The 18,948-nt window shown below is 43.4% G+C and overlaps 1 protein-coding gene across 3 annotated transcripts in view; it reads left to right on the top strand.

The window, feature by feature from the left end:
- Positions 1 to 18,948, top strand: part of UBE4B (ubiquitination factor E4B) — an 86,862-nt gene that overhangs the window by 33,148 nt on the left and 34,766 nt on the right. For all 3 annotated transcript variants that reach the window (XM_063436610.1, XM_063436609.1, XM_063436608.1), the window contains exons 3-6: positions 11,399 to 11,534; positions 12,762 to 12,849; positions 12,959 to 13,103; positions 13,985 to 14,210. In XM_063436610.1, coding sequence (XP_063292680.1) covers positions 11,399 to 11,534; positions 12,762 to 12,849; positions 12,959 to 13,103; positions 13,985 to 14,210 — 595 coding nt within the window. The remainder of the gene's footprint in view (positions 1 to 11,398; positions 11,535 to 12,761; positions 12,850 to 12,958; positions 13,104 to 13,984; positions 14,211 to 18,948) is intronic.

Below are 18,948 nucleotides of genomic sequence, written 5' to 3'. Positions count from 1 at the left end.
GTGGCACATCTTATAATATAAAACTTAAGTCATAGTGTGAAACAAGCTAGGTTAGAGGATGGAGATGAGTATAGGATCAGCGCTGAGTAATCTAATGGGAGTGAAAACAAATAAAGAGCTGCAACCTATGGGTATGAGGTTCCCTCTAATATCCTCAAAGAAGAAATGGCAAAAACACAGTAATAGGTCGCGCTATAAAGAATAAAACGAATGAATGAATAAATAAAATATAAATATAATCTACTTACACACGCTAGGAGGAGACCAGAGGGGTGGGAGAGAGAAGTAGACACGTGATCGCGGCATATCACGTGATCGCGGCATATCACGTGATCGCGGCATATCACGTGATCGCGGACGATCGCGATCACGTGTCTACTTCTCTCTCCCACCCCTCTGGTCTCCTCCTATTCTTTACGATGCACTACATCCCCCAAGAGGCTTTAGGGCACCCCATGTGATCGCGGCAGCCCGCGATCACGTGATTATGTACTCCTCTCTTATTTTTAATTCCAACACTCGTTTTAAGGTTAAAATTAATGGTTTTAATTACTTTTCAAACCAGTATTACTATGGACTTTTATTTTTTCTGTTTTATATTTTTTCTGTATTCTACACTTTGTATTGATGACGTCATTTTGGCGCCAAAATTTGAATAAGCATGTATTTTCTTAGTTTATATAAGCATCTATGTACCAGGCTGATTTTTACTATTGTCAGTTGATAAAGCCCTGTGTGGCGAAACGCGTTTTGGCTGTTTTTATATTTTGATTATTTTAATAAAGGAATATTGGCTTTTTTACTATATATTTGCCATATATCCTTTATTTTATTCTTTTATCTTCTTTTTACCTGGTCACACATCACCATGAAGCTGTCACCCGTTAAAGAATCCCAGTGAGCACTAGATTTGGCTTTTTTTTATTCTATACCGAGGAATTATCTACACCTTATCCCACCAGTGGGGGGCAGACGCCACTGAATGCCAATCATACTTGAGCTAGTTGATGCTCTAGAATAGACTGCCTAAGTATTAGAGGATCCAGTTTTTCTATTGGAAATTACTATACATCAAGCTCTCTACTAACCTACTGGAATCCAGAAGAAGACTATTAAGTATTGGGACTACTATTTGTATACTGTTTTATCTTACACTTTTAGCGTTAGGTTAGAGGATGATCTGTATATACATAGCGGATAACTAGCATAGTTGTAGCAGGAGAAGAAAAATGTCAGGCATAAAGGGGTACACAGGCCTGTGTTGGGTCTTGTGGAGACCAAGCTGTGGAGGCTGCAAAAGGAACTGGAAAGCGTCCTTAATGGTGAGGAAGGGGTGCGAGCATGGTCTGCTGGGCCTTCCCCGTCGCCGAATTCCCCATCAGCCTATACCCAGCTGGGGAAATGTCAGCATCATGTGGACCCTTTGCATTGCGTTTGTGGCGAAACCAACCTCGCCACTGGGCCCTGGAGAAGCCTGTTTGCTAGCCTCCTACCTACTGACTATGGCCCCTGGGTTATTTGGGGCATATTGTACTGTATATTGCTGCTACTGGCCCTTTTAACAGCATCTATGGACATATTGGGACTTTTGGGACTACTGTCCCTTTAAGATTGTGAAGCATATTCAAGTGTACTGCCTGTAATATTATATATGTATTTATAGATGTGTTAAGTTTATCCTGGGTGATTTGTATGCAGCATTCTGATTGTTCGGTAGAATCACTCCATTCAGTATATTGAGTGAAACTACCGAACAACCAGACCACCCAGGAATGAGTGTGCCTCCAATTACCGTTTGCAACAATGTTGCAAACAGGTAATTGGCAATCAGTGCAGTGTGGTCTTTGTCCTCTGGGTGGCCGCCATTCGGGAAACAAACACGTGGCGGCGGCCATCTTAAACTACCGAACAGCGGTGTTTTGCCGTCGAGTGTCTGGAACTAAAATCGGACACTTGACTAGGCAAACACCGCTGAGACCTCCATACTTCCAGAAATTCGTATGGAAACTACCGAATGACCCGCCGTTCGGTAGAAAGAACCCCACAAACAAGGGAATTCATTCAAACCCTGTCCAGGCTCTATAACACAGGCAATTCGCCTGTTTTCATTCCCTTGTTTGTGACCGACCGCAGGGCCAAAATGCATGGAACTGTTTTCGGATACTTTACCCATGCGGTCGGTCAAATCTTTGGAACCCCATATCTCACGAACCATTCATCCGAATTACTTGAATTTTGAATATGTTGTCCCCCGGAATAAGGGCTATCCAGCGATGCTGGATTTAAAGGTGTACCCCCGGGTTTTGGGGTACATCCAGAACTTGGCTGAAAAAGTGTACCGGATAATTGAGTTTAATGTTATCTGAGGGGAGGGGATGTGTGGGCTGAACCATGTATGTGATTGGTTATTTTATGCCTCCCCCTGGGTGTGGCCTGTATGTGGATTGGTGTAATAAAAGCCAGGCTGGATGAGCCAGTCCAGAGTTCCTGTTTTAACCTCAAAGTGATGTGTCGTCTCATTATTGGGGGAAGGATTGATTGTATGCTGTTCCAGTTGACTGCTAGGAGTACAGGCCTATTCGTATGGTTCCTATTCAATGGTCTACAGCATTCATACGCTTGGGAGAATTTAAAGGTTTCTCGGATTCGGTGATTATGGTGTCTGCCAGAGTGCTTGGAGTCCTCAGGAAGCACTAGGAGCATCCATTAACGGAGGTACCAAGTCGGGGTGCCAGGCGATCCGTTACATTGGTGGCAGCGGTGGGATGGCGTCCTAGTGCGAGGTAAAGCAGCTCGGAGACACAGTACGTTTGGATTTACAATTGAGGGCAACGCTAGCAGTCGTGCAGCGCCCCTGGGAGCAGACAAGTATGGAAGGTTCTGGCTCTGGAGATGATTGGCTGGCCGAGGTGAGGCAGCGAGTGGCTGAGTATGGGGATGATATACCCATGGAGACACGCCGGGTGATCTGGAACCAGGTCATGGCCGAGCGAAACACAAGGCTGGACCGAGAATTCCGGTTGGCAAAAGAGAGGAAGTATGCTCAGCAGCAGGAGCGTTACAGCAGCCGGGTAGAGGCTGCATCCGAGGAGGTTAGCCGTCTTTCCCTGAGGCGGCGGGAGGAACCCGAAGTGGGGGTCCTCATAGACTGGTCCTGTGAGGAACCACAACAGGCAGGTAGAGATGGGACCAAGGTCACTCCACCAGGATGCTGGGCAGCCGGCCCAGATCCCCAGCAGCAACCAGAGTTGCCAGGTGGGGAAGCAGGTGGCCCTTACTCACAAATGTTGAGGGGCCTCACGGATTGGTCCTGGGAAGACCCACCAATGGCAGGTGGAGATGGGACTGCGGTCTCTCTACCGGCCCTACAGGGATGCTGGGCAGTCGGCCCAGATCCCCAGCGGCAGTGTGCGTTACAGGGAGCTGAAGGTGCCGTTCTGGCTCCCCAGCGGCAGTCTACGGTGCAGGGAGAGGAGCCTGTTATCCCCTCTCCCCAGCGGTTGAAGGTGTGTAAGGGAGAGGAGTTTGTTATTCCCTCTCCCCAGCGGCAGCACAGCTCACCAAGGGGAGACAGTAAGCCCCTCACCAGCGCAGATGGGACCGTGGTCTCTGCGCCCTGCCTACAGGGAGTACAGAGGGTCAGCCCTGCTCCCCAGCGGCTGAAAGTGTGTAAGGGAGAGGAGTTTGTTACCCCCTCTCCCCAGCAGCAGCTTAGCACACCAAGGGGAGACAGTAAGCCCCACACCAGCGCAGATGGGACCGTGGTCTCTGCGCCCAAGCTACAGGGAGCTGAAGGGGCCGTCCTCCCTCCCCAGCGGCAGTGTGATTTGTTGGGAATTGGGAGCCCAGTCTCCATTCCCCAGCGGCAGGCTGAGTTACAGGGGGCAGAGGTAGTTGGTCCTACCCCCCAGCAGCAGAGTGATATGCCGGGAAGGCAGTGTGAAGTGCAGGGAGAGGAGAGCAGCGTCCTCCCTCCCCAGCGGAAGGCTGAGTTACAGGGGGCAGAGGTAGTTGGTCCTACCCCCCAGCAGCAGCGTGATTTTTTGGGAATAGAGAGCCCAGTCTCTATTCCCCAGCAGCAGGACACTGAATTGGGAGGAGAGACAGTCGGTCTCCCTCCACAAAGACTGAAAGTAGGCATGGGAGAGGAGATTGTTACCTCCTCTCCCCAGCGGCAGATCATCAATGGGCAGAGTGTTCTAATGGGAGAGGAGCTGGTTACCACCTCTCCCCAGCGGCAGCTTAATGTACCAGGGGGAGACTGTAAGCCCCACACCTGTGCAGATGGGACCGTGGTCTCTGCACTTCCAGCACAGGGGGTAGGGACGGTCGGTCCTGCCCCCCCACAACAGGGCTGTTTAGCCAAAGGGGAGACAGTCGGTCTCCAGCAACCAGGCTCCAACCAGACTACTCCTGTAGTAGTGCTGGCACCAGGGCAGAGTACCGCTGGTCTCTGCCCACTCAGCAACCCACCAAAACAGCCTACCAGTCCCCCACACAACCGGGGTGAGGCACCTGGACCTGGACAAGTTTTTCCATTACTCAGGTGTAGTAACCATTTATTGTGGGTGGGCTGTACTGCTGTTTCTGTTTTGTGGGTGGGCTGCTGGACTAACAAGGGCACTGACCGGCAAGAGGTCAGGTACCCTGTTAGTCTGTTTGGAAAAGGGGAGAAATGTGGCGAAACCAACCTCGCCACTGGGCCCTGGAGAAGCCTGTTTGCTAGCCTCCTACCTACTGACTATGGCCCCTGGGTTATTTGGGGCATATTGTACTGTATATTGCTGCTACTGGCCCTTTTAACAGCATCTATGGACATATTGGGACTTTTGGGACTACTGTCCCTTTAAGATTGTGAAGCATATTCAAGTGTACTGCCTGTAATATTATATATGTATTTATAGATGTGTTAAGTTTATCCTGGGTGATTTGTATGCAGCATTCTGATTGTTCGGTAGAATCACTCCATTCAGTATATTGAGTGAAACTACCGAACAACCAGACCACCCAGGAATGAGTGTGCCTCCAATTACCGTTTGCAACAATGTTGCAAACAGGTAATTGGCAATCAGTGCAGTGTGGTCTTTGTCCTCTGGGTGGCCGCCATTCGGGAAACAAACACGTGGCGGCGGCCATCTTAAACTACCGAACAGCGGTGTTTTGCCGTCGAGTGTCTGGAACTAAAATCGGACACTTGACTAGGCAAACACCGCTGAGACCTCCATACTTCCAGAAATTCGTATGGAAACTACCGAATGACCCGCCGTTCGGTAGAAAGAACCCCACAAACAAGGGAATTCATTCAAACCCTGTCCAGGCTCTATAACACAGGCAATTCGCCTGTTTTCATTCCCTTGTTTGTGACCGACCGCAGGGCCAAAATGCATGGAACTGTTTTCGGATACTTTACCCATGCGGTCGGTCAAATCTTTGGAACCCCATATCTCACGAACCATTCATCCGAATTACTTGAATTTTGAATATGTTGTCCCCCGGAATAAGGGCTATCCAGCGATGCTGGATTTAAAGGTGTACCCCCGGGTTTTGGGGTACATCCAGAACTTGGCTGAAAAAGTGTACCGGATAATTGAGTTTAATGTTATCTGAGGGGAGGGGATGTGTGGGCTGAACCATGTATGTGATTGGTTATTTTATGCCTCCCCCTGGGTGTGGCCTGTATGTGGATTAGTGTAATAAAAGCCAGGCTGGATGAGCCAGTCCAGAGTTCCTGTTTTAACCTCAAAGTGATGTGTCGTCTCATTATTGGGGGAAGGATTGATTGTATGCTGTTCCAGTTGACTGCTAGGAGTACAGGCCTATTCGTATGGTTCCTATTCAATGGTCTACAGCATTCATACGCTTGGGAGAATTTAAAGGTTTCTCGGATTCGGTGATTATGGTGTCTGCCAGAGTGCTTGGAGTCCTCAGGAAGCACTAGGAGCATCCATTAACGGAGGTACCAAGTCGGGGTGCCAGGCGATCCGTTACAGCGTTCTTGCTTGGGGTGCTCCCATGCCCTGTTGCGGTTCGGGGTGTCTGGGTCGCCTGTCGTTGGGGTAGTGGATGTGTTTCCCCACGTCGCCAGTTTGAGGCCTTTGGTGCTGCTGGTATGTTGACCTTCTGCTGTGGGCATTGCTGCACCGGTACTTGTGTGGCGATGTTCTGTGAGTAAAATCGATTCCTGCTGTGCGGCATGTCGGGATTTTGGTTGGTCGTGTTTTCAATCATTCCTTTCTGTTTCAGAGTCCTGCAGGCAGCTGCTCAAAGCTTCTGCCCTTTCTTGCAGGTGAAACATGTGGTTTGTCACTGCCACAACAGCAGGTGCAACCCGGTGATATACATACGATTACATATGGCAATAGAGATAAACATTGCACATTTTTTTAAAGGGTATCTATTTTTAATAAGAAGAAATCCCATTTTAATTGTGACTTATTGTAAACAAGAAGAAACTCCACCTTACATTGTATGTATAGGTCGTGTTATTCTGTTGCGTTGCTTGTTTTGCATTCCCGGTTGGTTTAAGTCGCGGGTGGAAGTGCGCGCCCGGTAGACATGGCGCCGTTCTCCTTCTTAGGGCCCGTCGGTATCTGCGTTGCCTGACTGCCATCTTGGATGCTTGTGGTATCTGCCTTTAATAGTTGTGTCGTGCTGCAGGCCGTATCCACGAGGTCACCGTTCTTTCTGTTTGGTGGCGACTAGCTCCTCTGCTATGCAGAGTATCCCTGATGAGTATGCAGAGCCGGTCAAATGTCTCCAGGGGGGACCTGGGTAGCTGGGCGCGGGTGCTCCGCTCTCTATGTGCATGCCGGGCGGCCATCTTGGTTGTCCCCTGTATGCTTGTTCTCCCGATATGTCGTGTGGCTGTTTCGCCTGCTTTCCATCCTGGTCGTTTGTCACCAGTGGGGACCGGGAAAACCCCCGCCGGTCCGAGGGGGAGGGGGAGGGGGAGGGGAGGGGAGGGGGGGGGGGTTGAGTTGAATTGAATTGGCACCGCATTTGAAATTGAACCGCATTTGAGTCTCCATGTTCCCGGCCTCGACAGGCCCCGGGGTGGTATCGTTGGGTTCGAGGGGGCACCCCCGATGTGGGTGGCGCACCCCTGGGTGACTTTGGGGCGCTATAGCCGCTGATTTTGCCCCGGATTATGCCCGCTCGGCAGGAGCTCGAGCCAGACGCGTCTGTACCGCTCGGTAGTCAGGCTCCGCCCCCCCTTTTCATTTATTTTTCATCAACTTACCTACAAAAAGTATTAATCTTTTTAATCCTCATTCGCTAAACCTGGTGTTGATCAGTTTGTGTTTACATTTTCAGAGTAGTTAAATTGGAACGCTAGATGAGTGGGATGCATTCTGTGCGATTTTCAAAATATTTCTCAATTACGTTGAAGCGCTGTCACTTCTCTGTAAACGATCGTTATCCGTTCACCCACACTCAGTGCCAAGGGACTTAGATTCATGGTACTCTTGTAACGATAGAGTAACCGGCTCGTTGCAGATGCTTGCTACATTTTCAGAATCCCATTCAGGACTTGGTGTGTAACCCCATGTTTCGTAGACCTGGCTAGTCATATTTTGCTTTGTTCTTTCTTGAGCAGTCATCAGATATTTAAAAATCTCAGTCTTAGTTCTGTGCTTCCCAAATCCTTTCCTTAAGGCGTTCTTTGCACTTGTAAAAATGATTTACTAATCACAAAAACAGCTGTAAAGTCCCAGCCTGCTGATTTCCGTTGCAAAGCTGCGGCAAGCTGTGTACATTAACTTTATAAATAGGCTGTCAATCTGACTTTATAGGGCTTTCCTTAATCCTAGTGCTATCTGGGGAATGCAGTGCTGATCAAGAAACTATATATTATAAAACATGTACCTCTATTTTGGCTTCACAGGGGCAGTATGACACCAGAAATTTTCCTCTGCACTAGGACAAATTTAAAGAACCATTTTTTGTGTGTGTTTATTTTCCTCCCTTTCTTTTTTTTCTCTCTCTCTCTCTGTTGGTCAAAATGCTTACATGACAAAATAGAAGCCATGTAAGCAGTAATGTAAACAAAGGCACTCTTCTATCTAAAACTATTTGGTTTCCAGTGCTCCTCCTCCTGCACTTCCTATCCCTGAATGATGCAGACTGTTGGCTGCTCTTATCTGACCTAGTTTTGGTGAGGTGCCCTTATTATAGGTTGTATCATACAGAGCTCTGGTTGCTTTTAGACTTAAAGGACCACTCTAGTGCCAGGAAAGCATACTCGTTTTCCTGGCACTAGAGTGCCCTGAGGGTGCCCCCACCCTCAGGGACCCCCTCCCGCCCGGCTCTGGAAAGGGGAAAGGGGTTAAATCTTACCTTTTTCCAGCACTGGGCGGAAAGCTCTCCTCCTGCTCTCCTCCTCCTCCTGCGCGCGCATTCAGCCGGTCACATAGGAAAGCATTCATAATGCTTTCCTATGGACGCTTGCGTGCTCTCACTGTGATTTTCACAGTGAGAATCACGCAAGCGCCTCTAGCGGCTGTCAGTGAGACAGCCACTAGAGGAAATAGGGGAAGGCTTAACTAATTGATAAACATAGCAGTTTCTCTGAAACTGCTATGTTTATAAAACAATTAGTTAACCCTAGCTGGACCTGGCACCCAGACCACTTCATTAAGCTGAAGTGGTCTGGGTGCCTAGAGTGGTCCTTTTAATCCAACCATAGGGCAGCAGGAAGTCAATATCCAGTTAGTTGGGCAGCCAATAATAGGCTGAAGTTCTGGGAGAGGAGCCTGTTTCTTTGGTCCTCTTGGCTCACAAACCTAAAGAGCCGAATTATAAACCTCAGGATGGCAATTTTTAGATTACCGCTAAACTCTCTCCTTTTTTGTCATCTAAGCAGTTTAACTAACAGACAAAATAGCCACACTTTTCCTTCGAAGGAAAGTGGCCGGGAAGAAATCTATATCAAGTGATAAACTAACTGTTTAAAAATAGTCCAATTATTTTTATTGATCTTGTACACCCAATAATTATAAATCATGCAACATGTCTGTGTGGGTGATACACCCACAGGAAGAGTCAGGGGACCCCCTATGTCAAACTAAAAAACTACTGCGTATAGCATTGATAACGCCACTCCTATATCAGCAAGATAAATGAGGAGATCCCTCTTAAAGGCATTTCTTCTGCTTTCCAGTACAGAAATTACAGCGCGTACTCTGGTTACAAAACTAGAAGTGCTGGCAGGACTATAGGAATGAAGTGATAGATGCCAGTCTGTCTACGACCCACTGAGTTGACAGTAAAGCTATGTAGGTGTTTCTGGAAGGATCATTCTGCTTCGGGATGTGTTCTCGAGCAGGTCCACTCACTTCCAAAAGGATTTAGAAGTAAGGTTAAAGCTAATATTTGTAGCACCTACAAATCCAGATCATGGCTGTAGCAAAGTACAAAGTCTCTGACGCTCATAAAGTTACATAAGCTGAAAAGAGACCTGTGTCCATCAAGTTCCTCACATCTGGTTTTTGCTGTTGATCCAAAAGAAGGCAAAAAAAGAAAAAAACAGTTTGAAAAACTTCCAATTTTGCAACAAACTAGGGGAAAAAATCCCTCTTGACCCCAAAATGGCAGTCAGATTTATCCTTAGATCAAGAAGCTATAATCCTACAGTTGAAAAAATTATATATTTTGAATATTCTGTTGCAAGTATGCATCTAATTGCTGTTTAAACATTGGCACAGACTCTGATAAAACCACTTCTCCTGGCAGAGAATTCCACATTATTTTTGTTCTTATGGTTTAAAAAAAACAAAAAAAAACACCTTTCCTTTGTCTTAGACTAAATCTTCTTTCTTCCAGTCTAAACACATAACCCTGGTGTCCTATGTAAAGTCATGTTTGTGAATAGATTTCCAAACAAAGGTTTGTATTGGCACCGGATATATTTCTATTAGACAGGGCTTAAAATTTGAAGTTCTACGCCAATAGCCAAGCCCTAAAATTTACTTTCCACTAAATATTCACACACCAATGGCAAGTGGTGAATGAAATGTTTTGAGCCCTGGTTGATCTCTAAAATGAATTGTTAGTTGCCGGTTTCTGATGACGTGAATCTGTAATCTGTGCAAAATACAGACTGCAGGAACGGTGCATACAAAAATATACAGGTTTAAACGTTGCATGGCTACTTAGAATCTCTTCTCTTGGCAAATAAATATGGGGATTTGGGTCATGGCCATAACATGTTAAGCCCACCATGGAGTACCCCAGTATCGGTGGGTCCTACAATCATTTTAACATGGCAGAAAAACATTCCAACTGCAAATCTGACTGCTTACAGTGTCTCTTCAAATGTATGCTTGTTCTATCTGTGCCTCCCTTAAAAAATAAATAAATCATGTAACACAAAATAACTCCAGGGGTTTGATAGATTTCATTTTGAAATCATGCTTAGAACCAATATTTGTAGAGAATTGAACGAACCACTTACTGATTACTCCAAACGGTATTGAGATAAAGCCATACATTTCTCTGTAAACTATATTAAAAATGTGTTTGACTGCAGCCTAACTTGTAAGAGAGCACTGCATTATATGTGGGAAGAATAAGCATTATCTTTGCTTGTCCTTGTCACTAGCTGCTTGGCTGTGTTGGTGACATTCAATAGAGCAATCAATTCGTCGAATGACTTTATTTTGGAAAGCAGCTAATAATGTATGATAAAGCTATGTGGCAAATCATAAATTCACCTATTTTATTGCAACATATAGGAAGAATGATTCCTGCTACTCTTCAGCTGACAATAGTAAACCTGTGATCTCTTCTAGTGAGTGGCTAAAGATCATGGAAGTTGTAGTCCAACTGCAGGAAAGCTGAATGTACAAATACAAGCCCTTAATTATTGTTTTTCATGCATCAGTGTTTACATGGGTCTTAGGAACGTCACAGTAACCAGCGTTAGCTGTTCTTGGATGAGAATGTATAAATTGACTGTAAAACATAGTGCCTCCTCTGTGTGTTCAAATGACATACATCGTATTAGTCCAGTAGACAAGATGCCAAAATACCAGAGTGTTGTGCAATGATACCTTTTTAACCCCTTAAGGACCAAACTTCTGGAATAAAAGGGAATCATGACGTGTCAGACATGTCATGTGTCCTTAAGGGGTTAATAAACTAATATAATATTCTCTCTCTCTCTCTCCTTTAAAATATGTTGGTTCAATAATACTTTGGATTTATATTGATCTCCTGTGCCATCAGTGAGGTGAATTTTTGCTCACTTAATTTCACTTACCAATTGCTAGTGGGGAGTATAAATTTGGAGCTTTGTATAGATAATTATTTGCTTTGTTGATACTATTCGGTACGGAGTATGTTTATGCTCATGTGTATTGGTTTTCTAATTTTTTTTTTTCTTCTCTCTTTTTGACAGGGGTGGCCCATCGGAGTCAGAGCAGTGAAGGAGTCAGCTCACTCAGCAGTTCTCCATCAAATAGCCTTGAAACACAGTCTCAGTCTCTTTCCCGTTCACAAAGCATGGATATTGACAGCGTGGCTTGTGAAAAAAGGTGAAATGTGTTAATGGACTCGAAGTGCCCTATCCACTACAGCACGTTCTAGTGGTTATGGTACAATGAGTCTGTGGGTGCCCGTTACCTGTTTACCAAGAAAATAAATCTAAAGCCCTGTATGTAGCTGTTTAACCTTGGGCAGCAATGGTGGGCTAACTCGCCTGCAAGCCTCCCAAACGATTATTACCGTCAAGGGTTGGTCTGCTTTGCGTAGAAATTGTGGAAGCTAAACTTCAATTTGTATAAGGCGAGGGGACAGGCTTTGTGTGCCAGTATATCTCCAGTTTTAAACTCCTTGAATTGTTTGACAGAAAACAAAGGGATCTAACAAACATTCCAGTAATACAATAAGCTCTAGTGGTTATGTGCTTATTGTGACCACTTGGACTGTAGAAACTGGGGGGATATTACACATTTAGTTTAAGATGCTTCAGGGGACCTGTCTCTGTCACACCTTTTATAACTGCAAACACTTAAGAGCTGTGGTTGTTGGTCATTTCCTACCTCTGTAATTGGTACTGCCCTGTAGAGTTCCTTATATGTATGTGTGAGTCATTGTTGATTTTGAAGGCAAATGTATGTCATCTGCATAAAATGTATGTTGTGTGCATAACCAAAAACGATTTCTTAAGTTCTGCAGTTTCAAGTTATTTTAATAACTACACCTGACCAACTAAATATTATTGTTTTGTCCTTCTAGAGTACCTCTATAAAAATATAGTGAAACGTTCTAAACATTCTTTTTGATATTGTACTTTATGCGGTGACATATTTCAGTGATCAACAAGCCTCTCTTGCTGTGAGATACTGTTTCCTTAAATTTGTTCTAGTGAGAAGTTCTGAATTCTACCACACAAAATACAATTTATAATACATGCTGGTTTATCAGCTCCGTGAGAGTTGGTTTTTAAAGGAATCAAAAGTTGTTTCAATTCTAGTGGATGTTTGGCATAGATCGATAGACAAGGAGGACTAGATGCTTGCCCTTAACTGCCTTTATTTTGTTCTGATGGGTTTTACTTTGCATTGGCTATCCTTCCACTACTGATATTCGGAAACTATGTGCAGGTTGAGAGTCATGGTTAATGTATTACTTTGTCAAGATTAGGCCAACACCACTTTAGTGATTAATGCAGTTTTGGTTATTTTTTCTTTATTTTGTGTGTGTGGTTTTTGTGATCGTACAACATTAAATAATTATGTTCCCATTGTAATATTTTCCAGCATGTCCCAGGTGGATGTGGACTCAGGAATAGAAAATATGGAAGTCGAGGAGAGTGATCGCAGGGAGAAAAGAAGCCTCACAGATAAGGTATGCCATTTTCAATCCTCACCCACGTTTTCTAGGCTATATTGGGAAAGGATTTTATTATTTGACCAGTGACAGCTGGCAGCATTTTTTATTTTGGTTTTTCTTTTAGGAACCTTCTGCTGGAACTGAAGTATCGGAGGAGCAGTCCTTGCAGCTGGTCTGTAAGATCTTTAGAGTTTCCTGGAAGGATCGAGATAGAGATGTGATTTTCCTGAAGTCCCTTTCCTCTCAGTTTAGGCAGAATCCTAAAGAAGGTATTCTTCATTTTAAAGAACATTTTGTTTTCTTTTTTGCTTTTATTTTCTTCTCACTTACTAAAAATCCATGTCCCAAAATATGTGAGTGAATAAGTGAGATTGAAAATGTAAGGCCTGCTCATTGTAAGCACCTACGCCATGTCACGCAAATCTCTAGCAAGCATGTGCATTACAACTTAAACATGCATGGAATTTGGATCTGGGTCAAGGCTATATTCTGCTTTCACATATGGTTTTACTCGTCTTTGGGATCCATCAAGCAAAAATGCAATCTAAAAGTAGTCTATGCATTCTTAGTAACTGTATACAGGAAATGGACAGGTCTTTACAGTGATGTCTTTACATAGGACACGAGGTCATGCGTTTAGACTGGAAGAAAGAAGATTTCGTCTAAGGCAAAGGAAAGGTTTTTTTTTTTAATGTAAGAACAATCAGGATGTGGAATTCTCTGCCTGAAGAAGTGGTTTTATCAGAGTCCGTACATATGTTCAAACAGCTACTAGATGCATACTTGCAAAAACAGAATATTCAAGGATATAATATTTCAATGTAGGGTAATAACCGCTTGATCCAAGATAAATCTGACTGCCATTCTGGGGTCAATAAGGAATTGTTTTCCTAGCTTGTTGCAAAATTGTGCTTCAAACTGTTTTTTTTTGCCTTCTTTTGGATCAACAGCAAAAAACATATGTGAGGAAGGCTGAACTTGATGGACGCAAGTCTCTTTTCAGCTATGTAACTGTCATACATGTGGCAATCACCATTGAGCCTTTAAGATTTCTTGTAAACGCTTCTTTTATTTTCACTTGATATGATATTATAAAGTATACAATTTATTGCTGTAAATACTTAAGTCTCTTCCTCTTTCCTTCTCTTAGTATACTCCTCTTTTAAGGACTTAATTGGCCAGATTTTAATGGAAGTATTGATGATGTCCACTCAATCAAAGGATGAAAACCCATTTGCCAGCCTCACTGCCACATCGCAGCCAATTTTAGCTACACGGATACCTGAGCGCACCCTAACGCTCAACACTGCATCCAATCCTGGCACTAGCCCCATGTTCTGTAACACTGGCTCCTTCGGTGCCAGTTCTGCATCCAGGCAAGTTCTACTTTATTTTAACTATTTTTTTTAAACACACTATGAAACATTTATATGGTTGAGAATAAAAAGGTTTGTTTTTTTTTTTCCTACGTTTGAGCATGTTTTTTTTTTGTTGTTTTTTTTTGTAATATGATTCGGTTTCTCCTCTCAGGATTTACACCAAATTTCCCTGAGAGCATTGTGAATTTAAATGTCCTTTATTATTATTATTATTATTATTATTATTATTATTATTATTATTATTATTATCATCATTATCTTTATCAATTCTTTATTTAGCATTGACATAATGAACTGGCATGCTCAAAGTAATTAACCATGTAGTTGAATACAATGTGAATATAAACAATTGTTGGTTGCCGTTAGACAGTATAGTTGAATAACATAGAACACAGAGCAGGGTTATCTGGTTTGGTTTTAGTTAACAAATATTATCAGGTTACCCCAGGAGATATGTGGAGAGAATGGAGATATACAGAAAGAGCATGAGTAGGAAACGTAAGAAGAGAAAGGGGGCGAGGCGGACGCTCTGTCACTTTCTATCTTCCCATGGGGCAGTTTTCCCATGGTTCTCATATTCTTTGGAAGGTCTTCTGGGTACCCCTACCCCTGGCCGCCAGGTCGTCCATTAAGTGAACTTCTTTAATTACAGAGGGAGCGCTTGAGCCAATCTGCTGCCACTGCTCTCCCTGCTGCTTTTGTGTATGAGTCCACCCGTCTATGGGTCTGCTTAGTAAGTATAGCCATGGGTCTGGGTCCGGGGCCCTGGAGAAGACCTGGGTCATTATGTCTCTAATTTTGTGTCCAGAATCTGCTAATAACTGGGCACGCCCACCACATATGTATATATGTCCCTTTCATCCCGCAGCCCCTCCAGCACAGATCGGTAGGAGTTTTCCTCATGTGGTACAATTTGACAGGGGTGGTATACCAACGGAGCATTGTTTTTACTGATTGCACCTGCAGGGTAACACAGACTGAAGAGGTATTATTAGCTTCTCATATTTCCTGCCATTCTATTCCTTCCAATTCCTCCCCCAAATCACTCTCCCATTGGGTGGTGTAAGTGAGCAGAGATGGGCATAGAGGAGTGTTATTAAACCTTTGGGCATGTTTTCCTGCATACATATAATTTCAAAGAACGTTTTTGTTTTCCGTGCGGCTACTTGTATGTGCGGTAATTTAGCATATTCCTTGAGTTGTAAGTACCGAAAGAAGGTGGCGAATTGGACTATCTCTGGTACAGCTGACAAAATGCGTTGTAGACCTGCTCGCTCCATCATCGCCATTTATATAGCGCCAGCAGATTCTGTAATGCTTTACAATATTATGATAGGGGAGATTTAACTATAAATAGGACAATTACAAGAAAACTCACAGAAACGATAGGTTAAAGAGGACCCTTACAGTCTATAGGAGGTGGGGTGTAAAACACATTAGGGCAGGGAATATCAATCAAATAAGGTGTGAGTGAAGCAGAGCTGGAGGAGAGAGTAGAGTGCTGCCCTTTAGGAGTGAGCAAGAGACAGGGATGTAAGGTAGAGGTTAATCTGGGAGGCCATAAGCTTTCCTAAAGAGATGGGTTTTAAAGCACTTCTTAAACGATTGAAGACTAGGGGAGAGTCTGGATGGCCGTAGGCTATAGGAAGGGAGCCGCCTGAGAGAAGTCCTGCAAGCGTGAGTTGGCTGTACGCGTACGATCAGCGGACAGGAGAAGGTCAAGGGCATAGCGGAGAGACCGAGAAGGGACATACCTATGGATCTGTGAAGAGATATGAGGGGCTAGAATTGTTCAGTGCTTTATATGTATGGGTTAGCACTTTGAATTGGCTCCTATAGGATACAGGAAGCCAATGTATGGACTGACAGAGAGGTGAGGTGTGAGAGGACCGACTAGAGAGGAAAATCAGTCTGGCGGCAGCATTCATTACAGACTGTAGCGGGGCAATACGGCTTTTGGGGAGACCAATCAGGAGAGGGTTACAATAATCCATGCGGGAAATTACTAGAGCATGGACAAGCTCCTTGGTAGCATCATGCGTAAGAAAGGGGCGGATGCGGGCTATGTTTTCAAGATGGAATCGATGGGATTTGGCAACATACTGGATGTGAGGCTTGAAGGTGAGGTCAGAATGAAGTATGACGCCAAGACAGCGCGCTTGCAGGGATGGACTTAGGTGGATATAACTAACTTGAATGGAGAGCGAGAGTGGAGGATCAGTATTGGGAGGAAAGACTAGGAGCTCAGTTTTAGAGTTTCTACTACCCTTTCCCTCCCTCCAGCAGCACTCCATACGTACACTTTTGTAGTAAGCCATAAAACACATTTTCTAGATTACCTTTTCCTGATTAATGCAGCAAATATTTTAAACCTCCTCCCCCAGACTTAGTTCTTGACTTGTTGCTAGTCTCCACTGGGGGCACACCTTTTATTGCAAGCCATCTAATCCACTTGTTCTTAAACGAACACTCTTGTCACCTAAAGCACTTTGTTTTGCTAATCTGCCTTAGGTGTAATAATCCCTGTATCTGCAGGCTTATTTTAATAGAAATCTGCACTTTTTGTTTGTTTCATAAACCCCTTTTATCACACCTTCCCGGCTGTAGATCAGACCTGTAACACATCTCATTGAGAAATGTATGTGTGACCAGTCGTGGAATTGCACAAGCTGTCCTTATGGGTTCTCCTACTTTATGTACATGGCAATTAGCTTTGTTGACTCATTGTTTGAATTTAATGTTCGCTTAAAGTTCTGTGTTAGGCGGTTACCTGTGGCTTGGGGATTCTGATGTGCATCTTCCAACCGTTTGTCACCCAAAAGTTTTGTTACCAAGTCTTAATGTTAATTATTTAGTTCCTTTCTAGGTTAGATTTTTATGTTGGTAACCCTTATGTCTACATAGCTATGTTACCTATGGCTCAAAGATTTAAAAGTTAAAGGACCACTATAGGCACCCAGACCACTTCAGCTTAATGAAGTGGTCTGGGTGCCAGGTCCATCTAGGGTTAACCCTGCAGCTGTAAACATAGCAGTTTCAGAGAAACTGCTATGTTTACCTATGGGTTAATCCAGCCTCTAGTGGCTGTCTCACTGACAGCCGCTAGAGGCGCTTCCGTGCTTCTCACTGTGAAAATCACAGTTAGAAGACGCCAGCGTCCATAGGAAAGCATTGATAATGCTTTCCTATGAGACTGGCTGAATGCACATGCGGCTCATGCTGTGCATGCGCATTCAGCCGATGACGTCAGAAGAGGGAGGAGAGTCCCTGCGCCGTGGGAGCCCGGCGCTGGAAAAAGGTAGGAATTTAACCCCTTCCTCACCCTAGAGCCCGGCGGGAGGGGGACCCAAGGACACTCTAGAGCCAGGAAAAAAAAAAGTGTTTTCATGGCACTATAGTGGTCCTTTAACTTGCTACAGTCAAATATCATTGGTCACATTTCTTATTCTCACATTCATATTTGAGATGTATATAAGTAAATATGTGCAGGAAATGCATAGTCTAGGTGACTTTAAAGGAGTTTGTAGTTTAGAAAGGTGCTTTGTGTATACATTGACCTGCTTTACATAATCTAAAAAACTAATATAGTTTACCTTTGACACATTAAATTATAAATAATTCTGTATAAGCATTGATATTGTGACAAGGTACCTTTTTAGATTATATATTTTTTGTTGGTATATTGGGGCTGAATACTGTAGTCTATACAGCTTATAAAAAGCGGTACACACAGAAATAACACAACAAAATAATCAAAAAAGAGAAGCAGCTCCAAACCCACTCTAGCAACTTGATGAGTTATACACTCAGAAATAGAAAATAGGGTGTGTGCGCTTATAAATGTAAATCTAAACAAATGATATAAAATAATTATCAACCTTTTATTAATTATCACAAATCTAAAAAAATTGTAAGCAGGGGGCTGATTTCAATCTCCACTGTTTTATCTAACCGGACAAATAAATACAAATGTATCACTACAAAAAGTAACAAAATATATATAACACTAAATAGCCATTAAAGGTGGAGAGACCTAAATGTAAAATATATAGAAAAGATCAATGATTAAGTGGAGATAGAGTGGATACAACAAATAGCGAAATAAAACACAAAAAATAAAAATACCAGTGTACACAATAATAATAATATATAAAAAATATACCTGACCTCGGTGTGGGCCCCCACCAGAGGTAAATATAACCAAAAGGAAAAAATGATAACACTCTAATGTAAAAAATGTAGTCTATACAGCCCTGTGATGATGTATTTTAAGAATGGATTCTGATACCTGTAATATACAGCCACATTTTGGTGACTTTTATACACAGTCTATTAACAAAGCTTAACTGCTCATGGAATAAAACTGTATTATGGTTCATTTCTTTGTTTGCTAAGTAACGTCTCTATTTTCAAATACTGAATGACCCTTGCTTATCATTTATAGTGCTAACATGCTCCTTAGCACTTTTAGCAAATAAAAAACTAAAAATATGACTAGTGTTAACAAGCAAAAGGCCATTAAAGAGGGTACAGGTTTACAATCTAGAATATCTGTGATCTTTTCTGTATACCGGACACTGGATATTTGGTTAAATGATTGATTAATTAATACATTCTAATGGTAAGAGAACTACAGAGGGCCTGTTTTGCTTGATGCAGCAGAACAGCCAGTACTTCCTAATAATCTCAGTCTTTTGCTAAGCCTTCTGTCTAACTTTTTTTTTTTTTTTTTTAT

This window comes from Pelobates fuscus, chromosome 11, assembly GCF_036172605.1.
Source record: "Pelobates fuscus isolate aPelFus1 chromosome 11, aPelFus1.pri, whole genome shotgun sequence".
In the NCBI taxonomy this organism is placed as follows: Eukaryota; Metazoa; Chordata; class Amphibia; order Anura; family Pelobatidae; genus Pelobates; species Pelobates fuscus.
Note: the sequence above shows the minus strand (reverse complement) of the source record. Positions and strands in the feature narration are given on the sequence as shown.